General features: G+C 37.7%; 1 protein-coding gene across 34 annotated transcripts in view; it reads right to left on the reverse strand.

Moving 5' to 3' along the window:
* The window catches only part of LOC112045305 (microtubule-actin cross-linking factor 1), a 301,412-nt gene that overhangs the window by 57,044 nt on the left and 233,986 nt on the right, over positions 1-10,382 (reverse strand). For all 34 annotated transcript variants that reach the window (XM_052884590.1, XM_052884654.1, XM_052884658.1 and 31 more), the window contains 14 exons: positions 9,377-9,523; positions 8,749-8,853; positions 8,292-8,410; positions 7,498-7,696; positions 5,905-6,132; positions 5,116-5,253; positions 4,392-4,615; positions 3,745-3,945; positions 3,057-3,336; positions 2,714-2,821; positions 2,156-2,299; positions 1,599-1,704; positions 644-769; positions 223-380 (listed from right to left, as the gene is read on the reverse strand). In XM_052884590.1, coding sequence (XP_052740550.1) covers positions 223-380; positions 644-769; positions 1,599-1,704; positions 2,156-2,299; positions 2,714-2,821; positions 3,057-3,336; positions 3,745-3,945; positions 4,392-4,615; positions 5,116-5,253; positions 5,905-6,132; positions 7,498-7,696; positions 8,292-8,410; positions 8,749-8,853; positions 9,377-9,523 — 2,283 coding nt within the window. The remainder of the gene's footprint in view (positions 1-222; positions 381-643; positions 770-1,598; positions 1,705-2,155; positions 2,300-2,713; positions 2,822-3,056; positions 3,337-3,744; positions 3,946-4,391; positions 4,616-5,115; positions 5,254-5,904; positions 6,133-7,497; positions 7,697-8,291; positions 8,411-8,748; positions 8,854-9,376; positions 9,524-10,382) is intronic.

Here is a 10,382-nt window from a genome sequence, read left to right on the forward strand (position 1 = left end):
TTATAAAAACTGTCTCTCTAGAATCGATGTTAAATAGTTGTAATCGTGTTCGAAATATCTTTTTGTGTAATTGAATTGTGTAAAAAACTACTAGTTTAGTATAAGATACATACAAAATCTAAGCTCGTTTTCTTCAGAAAATGACAGACAATTTTGTTCGTGACTATGAGTGTGATACAGGTCGTTCTATAATTGGTCTGAGGTAGTTATGTATGTACTTACCTTGTCCAGGAAAGTGTTGAGGGCACGGAGGCTATCGAGATGCTTCCTGACCTCTTCCCTCACAGAATCCAATTCAGATTGTCGGTCCGCTAATTTGGTCCCCAGAAGTTCGTATCTGTTGTTGATTTCCGATATTTGCTGCTGCACTGGGGATAGTTCTAAAAGGAAAAGTATTGATATATAGACTATCATCAGTAATGAAATACTACATATTTAATTTTTTATCCTCTTCTTTCTATGTCAAATAACTTAAATAACACAAATAAACATACATGGCGCTCATTGTCACTTGGTAAGACGCTGTCAATTTTAGTTCAAGTTTTAGCCGCGGGACTTCTTTCGGGGCGCGGAGTTTAACTTAGCATTGAAGGTAAGATGCATTTATAATAGGAGTTGCTGGTAGATAAACTGTTATATATACCTTCAAGATGGAAGCCATCCTGACTGGAGCGGCGCGAAGAGAAGCCCGAAGAGGCAGAGTGCGCGGAGGCGGGGCTCACCAAGCCGCGCGCCTTGCCCGGCGATGGCGAGCGACCTTCCACGCGACCTGAGTCAGATAGCGTTGATTTAAAATAACATTAAATAGATGATAGTCCAGACCACGTACATGAAGTTATCATGTACGTGGTCTGGACGGGGCAGGGATTTGAAACGATACATATATTTTTTATGAAGCAATTCATATTACATGCATGATCCGTGCCCTACTATTGACGCTTGTCTACACAACGGTCGTTCCCGGCCTCGGCCCGGTGTAATATAAATCATCCCTAAGGGGTCGGTATATTTTACATGGCCAAATATCCCCTTTAAGGATTCGGACCTTAGCACCCATTAGCTGCCCCAGTCTTCATAATGTTTTTAATTTGTTAATGATAACTAGTATCTACAAATCACCATTTTCATTGAAGCAGCTTCAATTTCGTAACTCCACGCACACTTAAGATTTCAAGAAAAACTCTATCCTTGATAGCTGAACTTGGGACATCGAGGAACTCTTGATAATAGGCTAACCTCTGGGCCAAAGTGACAGTTAGGTACAAGTTACAAGCTTTTATTTAACTTGCAATGTTCATGTGTGTCTGTATGTTTGTTCAGGTGATATCTTCTATCTATCTCAGAAACTCAAGTTTGAATATCTTCAACCTAAAACTTTGTATACTTGATCAATTTGGGTGACAATGCATTTGTGACGTCATTCTAAATCCAACATGGCGCCATACCTAAGATGGCGGACTAGTTTTTTGAATGCACTTCTACAATATGGGTATCAAATACAATATGGTTTGCTAATAATAATTCGAAAAATAAAGTGACGTCAGTCTTAATCCAGCATGGCGGTTATTTAACTATGTAGTTATAGAAGTTCAACTCACTGGGTGTCTGTCGTTTGGTGGGGCTGTAGAGTTGCCTCTTCCGATGCGGACTGTCGGCGCGCTCGCCGCGTGTCAGGGCCTCGTAAGCAGCGCCCGCTTCGTTCACCTGCACACATTTATTTATGTATACTTAATAATATAAGAGGTAAAGTTTGTGAACTTGTAGGGGAGTAATCTCTGGATCCACTCCACCATATCATGGGAGTGTCATCAAAGAAATTGCCAGACTATAGTTACTTAGTGTGCAACAAAAAGAGTCAATCCTGCCTGTCTGGTCAATCTATTAAGTATAACTTTATGTAAAACTCTTTCTTATTTTATTATTATTGCTATTTAATGCAATTCCAAATAATACTGAGTATGTAGCAGTAAGATATAGGCACTTTAAATCTTTCAAAGCTTGAGGGAATAGGCATTTTATATGCAACCGTTATCCAACCTAGACCTCATCATTGCTTTCCATCAGGCAAGTTCAAGTCCATTTACTATAAAACAAATTATTACGATGCTATGATAAAACGGTCAAATAGTTACACAAAGTTGTTTGGTTAACATACCTTGTCAATATTGACGGAGAAGTCTCGATACTCCTTCGCGAGTGGTCTCAGCTCATCTTGCTGCTGTTTGATGATATCCAAGTCTACGGCGACTGGACGTAAATGTCCAACACGGTTTTCCATTGCTTGAAGCCATTCTAGGACCTGTTGCGAAACATGAAAAAAAAATAAATAAAATCCCTGACCTTTCTGGAGTAGAGGGTTTATTGGTTTACAAGAGTTTGATGCCAGTCCAGGTCAATTTAGCATTTTTTATTGGCTAAATTGCCTTGCATAATAAATTACTTAATTGCTTACTGCTAAGCAATTAAGCGTTCCGGTATGTTGTCGCGTAGAAACCAGTTTGGAAGTATTACAGTAATTAAATCGTACTTCTTCCACATTCGTGCGACTGACATGCATCTTGCATAGAAACTTGACATCAGATGGGATCTCAATCAAACGTAAACTTGTCAATTAGCAAGAAAAATAATGAAATCACGATATTATACAACATACTTAAGTCTTGGGAATGAATATCAGAAATAATAATAAAGTCATATAACAAAAGAATAATACCTGAATCCTCAATGATTCGTATTGATTGAGCTGGTTGGCCCTTTGCTGAGATAGTTTCTGCTTTTCTTCTAATGACACATTGAAGTCACGCCACTGGTTCTCCAAGGCCTAGAATTTTTATTGCAATTAGAATATTTGAAACGTTCCCAATGTTTGAAACTAAAATAAGCAATTATATAAAAAAGTCTAAAAGGTACATCATATGTAGATAATGTACCAAAAGCCAGAAATAGGTGCCAGAAACCAGTCACCACAGTCAGGGTTGATTGAGATGATACGTTACCCGTTGCATAGACGAACTTTTCAACGGTTTTGCTATTTTAGGTAATAATCGATAACGTACCTTCATCCTGTCACGCACTACATGGGTGTCGGTGACATCTTTCTTGGCGATGAGTTGTTTGCCATTGCGCAGACACTCGTCCAACAGAGGCATCTGCTTGTCGCGTGCACTGGCCAGGTCGGCCAGGCGGTGGCGGTCGTCACGCGCATCCGCTAGTTCGGCCAGTTGAGAGTGCGCGGACTCTAATGCGGTGGCCTGCTGCGTGAACTGCATCAACTCTATCGACACTTCCTCTATGAATTGACCGCGTTTGAACGAACGCTCCAGTAGTTTCTCGTATCTATTGAAGGACAAAGTAAATGGATTCATTAGAATCAATTGCATTGCATTAAAAACATGTAAAACAAAGAGAATATACACACAATAAAGGAGAAGTAGAATACAAAAAGCGACCTTATAGGTTACACGGTCTTTTCCAGTATGCTTAACATACGCACCACAACATATTTTTAGACAGGAGAAAGACGACTAATAACTCTTCTAACAAAGACACACGCGAAGTGATTTACTATCTCTGTATGTTATTTAGAACAAGCAATAGTAGAAACAAGTCAGATATGTGGCTTAAATTCATATTATATTTTAAAAAAATCTACCAAATTTGCTGAAAAAATCTCTGTCAACCCTATGTATATTGGAGAAGTAAAAGTCATAATAGGCACAAAACAACAAAACATTTTAAACCTACCTCGCATAAATATCTTCAGCCCTTTGCTCCAACTTCTTCGCAATCCTAGCGTTGGACGGCGTTAGCGCGGCGTCGCGGGCAGAGGACAAGAGTTTGTTCAGCGTCGGGCGGCGAGCTTCTATCTCCGAGTGGTTGAGTCTTTGCTCGCGGACTTGTTCGTCGAGCCGTTCGCGTATCAGGGATACTGGTTTCACTTGACCCCTAAAAACAAACAAGGAATAATTTAAACACAAAACAGAAAAGGAAATCGTGATATAAGATAGTTTTTTAATTGCTTTTTTGGTCAATTGATTAGCTTCTGATTATGAGGTTAGGGTCCTGGGCTGAGATAAGAAATATAAAGCTGCTGTTTCTTCTCAGAAATTCTTAGTAGCACCACGGAGTTAGACATTAACCCCATTACCCTTTCCAGTAGGCAAAGAGACTTTATATAGTATAGCCATAACATAGACCTAGCGAACCCGGTCAAGCTTCGCTTAGACTTATGTGCACTTCTTCTCTACTTCTACGCTACCCCTACCATAACTCAACCCTACTCTTCTACAAGCATTTTAGTATCTACTTGCAACGGTTCCCAATCTTTTAAGATATTAGAAAAGTAAAGCGTGAATAAACAATAAAAATAGTACAAGGCATGATGAACTCACTTGAAGGTATTCTCCACTCCAGTCAACCACTGCGCCTGTGTCTCCGCAGCGTCCTGCAGACCCTGGCACTGCAGCAAAGCGGCCTCGAGCTCAGAGCACCGGGAGCCGACCGCGTCGCTCAGCTCGTTGTACCTCTCCGTGACCTCTATCACAGGTACCTCTAGTTGTCTGATCTCGGATGGTGTGAGGTTGCTTTCTAGAGATTTTACCAGTTGGTCGCATGCCTGGAAAATTCATATATGCATTAATATTTTGGAAATCTTAGACGATTTTGAAACCTTGAGAGAATGATTGAACGGAGAGTAACAAAAGTATATATTAAATTTGATTACTCTATTTCTGGACATTCTCAATAAAGGTCAGGTCAAGAGTATCCTAAACCGACGAACGTGTATGGAACAATCAATGAGAATGGAAGAAACAAAGGAAATACAAGTATTGTAGCAAGTGGAAGGACGTGGTATTTATATGCACGGAAATTGGTCGGATCGGAAAAAAAATAATTAAATTAATAAATAAATGCATACACATCTCTCATTGTTTAATTTATATAATTTTTTCAAATGTCCTTTGAGAAAAATCTTCCTACGCAGTTTGTCTGCAGGAATACCTGAAACTGCGTATACCTAATCTACCTAAAAATATATATCCTGCGACATAAATATCCTTTTTGCACATCCAACGAATTTTAAACAATTGAGAACCACATTGACGTCTAACTTACATCTTTAGCGTTGTCAATCAGCCGTCCCTGAGACAGTATTTCGTTGTGTAACGCCTTAGCCCGCGACAGTTGCGTCTCCACGGCTCGAGGCTCGCCGCCCACCGCCTCCGTGAGCACTGCACGCACTTGCGGCTCCACCTGAGAGAAAGATAATATAATCTTGATCATTTGCTTTTCTCCCTAGAAATTCACAATGGCAGCACGGAATTGATGATTGTGCTCAGTGGCGGCTTTTCCGGTAAGCCGGGGCTTAGGGAGGCCGTTAGTGACAAAAAAATCTTGAAAAGTAACTAAATTTCACCAATTACGTTAAGTTTGAAATTTCCAATTTCGTAATTTTCTTTTTTTAAAAACTTAAACCCGTTTTGAGTGTTTTATTTAAATGTGCAATTATCCCAAAGACCTCTGAAAATGTTACTAAATCAATTGATTTTGATAAAAGGCAATACAATGAATATTATATGTTAAATGCAGAAAATGCTGCGACTAGTAGTACTTCGGGGTCTACGCCAGCCAAGACTACAAATTACAAGACCGCCACTGATAGTGTTACATCTACAAGACTTCAAGCTTCTTTAAGCCGTGTGATGAATATTAGCAGTGATGTCAACTGAATAAAATAATAAATAACTTAAGAGATTTATGTTTCAATGGCCTCAATTATTTTCGCATTACAGATTTAGGCGTCCATAGATTCACTTACATCGTGGTTTTATAAACCACACATTTTTTCGACTTTTAAATTCTTGGAACTGACAAATTCCTGTAGACGCAAACAAATAAACTCACCGTCTGCATCCACCTCTGGGCTCTCTGCACCGCGTCCCTGTATCGCGCAGATCCGTCACTGGCGGTCCTCAGTCTGTCCAGCAGTCGTTGAGCTCTGTTGGCCAAGTCCGAGTGTCTCCTTCTGGCCAGAGCTGCGTGCTCCCTGACAATGCTGTCCACTGGGGCCGACACGTGCGACAGACGCGCGGGCAACGTGGTGCGATAATCATTGAGTTGTGTTAGAAATTCCTGCAAAATACGTAAACAATAGTCTCACAGTGTGTAAGCATGCGTAAACAAATCAATAGCGACGGAACCAAAAATAATGCTTTCGTCCCAAAGCACGAATTTATTTTGGTAGCGGCGGCATCCAAAATACCTTTTTTGTGATGACAAGAAAGGTATTTTAGATGCCGCCGCTATTAGTAGACAATAAGTTATTGGGAAGGACATAAGAGGAGAGGAAGGCCAAAGAAGAGATGGTTGGATTGTGTGAAAGAGGACATGTGTGTAAAAGGAGTGGATGATGAGTTGACGAGTAATAGAGACGAATGGAAAAGATTGACATATTTTTCCGACCCCACTTAAGTGGGATAAGGGTAAGGAGATGATGATGATGTTATTGATGCATGTAGTATACTGATATTGTTACAATATTTTTTAATTTGCAAAGTTTATGAATTATTAATTATACATAGTAAAATATTCGCTGTTGGCTTGTTGATAAAGTGAAGTAACATAACCGTAACAAGTTGTAACAATAAAAAACGTCTTTTAACATTTGTGACGTCACGGCACGATCGCATAGCGCGCTAACTTAAGTCGCGGTATTATGAAAACTTACATTTGTAAATTTTTTTAGTAATTAGGAAATATTTCTTCTCGTTTATCATAGTTTTACAGTATAATCGAATAAAGCTATAATAATACATGCCTATCACTCATTATTACATTTTCACAGAATTTCTGAATATTGTTACGTAAAAATCAAGGGACATGAATTTTGAACGTTACCTTAAGCAACTTAGATTGCATCATCACTTACTATCAGCAGGGTTATTATGTAACTCGGTGTACCATTCAAGTATTCAGTCACTTCATCGTTTTTCATCGTATTTTCGTTTTTGCAATCATCTTCTTCTTCTTTGTCGCTGCGCTCTTGACAGAGCGGTCGTGGTCTTTAGGACGTGTTGGAGGCAGATGTAATACGCCTCACGAGCATTCGCCACTTCTCCCTTTGTGTAGTGAGTCGCATCTAACATTGTGTTTTTAACGAAATGTCACAATAATCGTCATTTTACGTAAAGTAACATTAGTCTAGTAGTGGGTAACTGCAGGTAATAACGTTATTTTAACGAAAAACTGATATTTACGTTATTTTGTTGAAATATTCATGTTAGACGACTGTTAAAACAAACTATCATTGCCACTTGATGTAAAATGGCGTAGTCAAGGTAATTTCGTAGCAATAACTATATTAGATGATCAGAAAAACGAAAATACGTCGAAAATCGATGTAGTGACTCATTGTTTGAATAGTACACTGAGATACATAATAAAGCCGCAGGTGAGATTGTAGTCAAGGTATTGTAAATAATAAAAAAAAAAACTTACTTTGCTTTCATCGACGAACTTCTGTGCCGACATCGTGATGAACCGCAGGTCGGCCTGGTGCGCAATCACGTCTGACACGAATTCGCGCACGATTTCACTCTGACCGCTCAAGTTGTCCAGTTTGGACAACGCAACCTCCTTGTCTTCCAGCGTACGGTACGCACTCTCCATCCATGAGTTGAATGTGTTTAATTCGTTCCTAAGATATTATATTATTTTATTAATAACATCATAAAAGAAAATAAATATACATATTATGATGGACTTTGGCTACTGAAAGTAGAGACTCAAAACAAATTGAAAAAAAAAACACACACACATAGTGTGAAAACTTTACTAACTAATAACTATATATATAAAAAAAAAAAATCAAGTGAGTTTTTCCAATATCGATCATCATCGCATCGCAGCATCGATCTCCTATAAAAGTAGATGCACAATCAGCGACCAAAAAACGTCCCCACTCAATGAGTGCCAAACACAACTTCTTGGCACTCAATTCAAGTAGTCGCATTTACAAATTCAACCTTAAACTCAATCCTCAAGGTTGAATTTGCTCCGAATTTGGGATTTTATTGAATATTGGACTATATTTAAAGGTATAATTTTCTTTACCAATAATTCTAAAACTGTCAAAGCAAAAATGGCCAGTTTTTAAGTGAAATTTTCTACATCATTTTTTTATTATAAAAGGTCAAGGGCTATAATTTTAGATTCCTTGTTTTTAAATTTGACGGGCGATTTTAGTCTCTACTTTCAGTAGCCAAAACCTATTACTATAGTAACAAGCTTACGTGAATTTGGCGAGTTCGTCTCTAGCTGCGATTAGACGCCGAAGCATCCTATCACATTTGTCAGAACATTTATCACAGCGTTGTTTAAGCTGTCTCACTCCACGTTCTAGTGCTGCAACCTATGAAAAAAAAAAGTTCAAATTACCTTGAGAAATGAAGTTTATTCCCGGAATCGAAAATAAATAAGAAACTAATTTATCTAAATATATAAAAGCGAAAGATCATCACGATATCTCGAAAATCGCTTGACCTATTAGTTAAAATTTAGCAGGGAGGTAAATCAGAGTTAGAAAACATCCGCTAACGGATGTTAGATAGTCCATTTATCGAAGAAGGCTATAGAATATATATTATCCCCGTATTCCTACGGGAAAGAGAACCAAGCGGGAAAAGCCGCGCGATGTCAGCTAGTATTTGATAAAGGAAACACAAGCATTGTATCTAATGTCCAACGTACTTCATGAGGTGCCAGCACATCGCCGCCGGAGACAAGGAGTTGTTTGGCTTGATCCGCACACGCGGAGACTTGACGTTGGTGACTTTCAAGATCGTCTTTAATGAGCTGAAATTTTAAGAGTAAAAATGTTTTTAAATTAAAATTTTGTTTACTTAAATATATATTTATTTATAAAGACTTAATTTTTTTTACATCACTATTACAAAAACTACAGAAAATAGAAATAGAAACGTGTTATGAATAGGTCACCACATAAAACGTGATAAAACGTGACCTTATCGCTAAGTAACGATTTCTTTCAGGGAATCTGTTTTTACCTTTAGTTTAGGAAAACATACGAGACATACGACTACATAAAAATAATTTAGATTCTAATAGATAGGTACTTGTCATCTAAAATAATCGAAACTGCTCGCCTAATCAGTACCTACTTGCGCACTGTTTCGATTTTTTTTGATGAGAAGTACTTCTATATATTAAGCAATATTTCACAAATATGTACCTAAAATAACGAATATAATAGGTACGACTACTTAGCATTGAATAAACATACATATATTATACATACATACATACAAATTGTTAGATATGTATATATACATATTATGAGTAAATACTTTTTAATTACCTTGAGTATGTTGATCTGATTGCGGAGTTCGTCCATGTCTTCTTTCACGGCTTCCTGGTTCGCTAATCTTTCTTCAACAACCGCTATCCATTCCAATAATTTCGAAAGAGTCTCATCGCAAAGCCTGTATTTCTCTTCAACTGCTTGCTACACATTGAAATAAATAGGTTATTTTCCGATACTTTCGAGTCATCAAACTGCTGTATTCAAATATACACACCCATTTTTAGAACCATAAAGTTACCGTAGTCTAAGCTACATTGAAATATTCAATACACTAAGCTAAAGTGCAATCAATCACAGTGTAGACTAAGACTAATAATGTGTATGTACATTGTACAGTGCTATATCATTCACAGTGTAGTAAGAATCCAGCGGCGTCAAACGCTCTCGACAATGATTTTGAATTCATACTATGAGTATGTACAAACGACGGAGTGAACGAATCAGCCAAGTCGCTAAGTGATTCACAAAATAATAAGCTTAAACTACCAGCAGACGACTATGCATAGAAGCCAACAATAAACCTAGAAATGCGTAAAGACACTAATTATAAAAAAGGGAGAAGGCCAATTTACAAGAGCAGTGAAAATGACAAGTCACAACCAGTCCAACTGTTGCGTGAAACACAAAATCTAGGTGCACAAAGCGTTGCATGCAAGCAGTGAAACAATCACAAACGTCAAATACTGAACATATGATGCAATATGTATTTGACATTCGCTATATGAGTAAAATACAAGTGAGAAATGGTATCAACATTTTCAGAAAATGTTATTATTAATGTTTAATTCATAAGTTAATTGTTAAAAAAATAAAATAGACAATTATACCTCACGGGGAAATCTGAAATCTTTAAAATAAAAGGTATTTTTGTGAAATAAACGAAATTATAGTACAGTAGAAAATTTTATACGTAAAAGTGGAAAGAGAGTGATTCGGACGAATTTACAATTATTAAAATATCTATGAGATCTTATTTCATTTATAAAACCCCCCTTAAAGA

This window comes from Bicyclus anynana, chromosome 2, assembly GCF_947172395.1.
Source record: "Bicyclus anynana chromosome 2, ilBicAnyn1.1, whole genome shotgun sequence".
Lineage (NCBI taxonomy): Eukaryota > Metazoa > Arthropoda > Insecta > Lepidoptera > Nymphalidae > Bicyclus > Bicyclus anynana.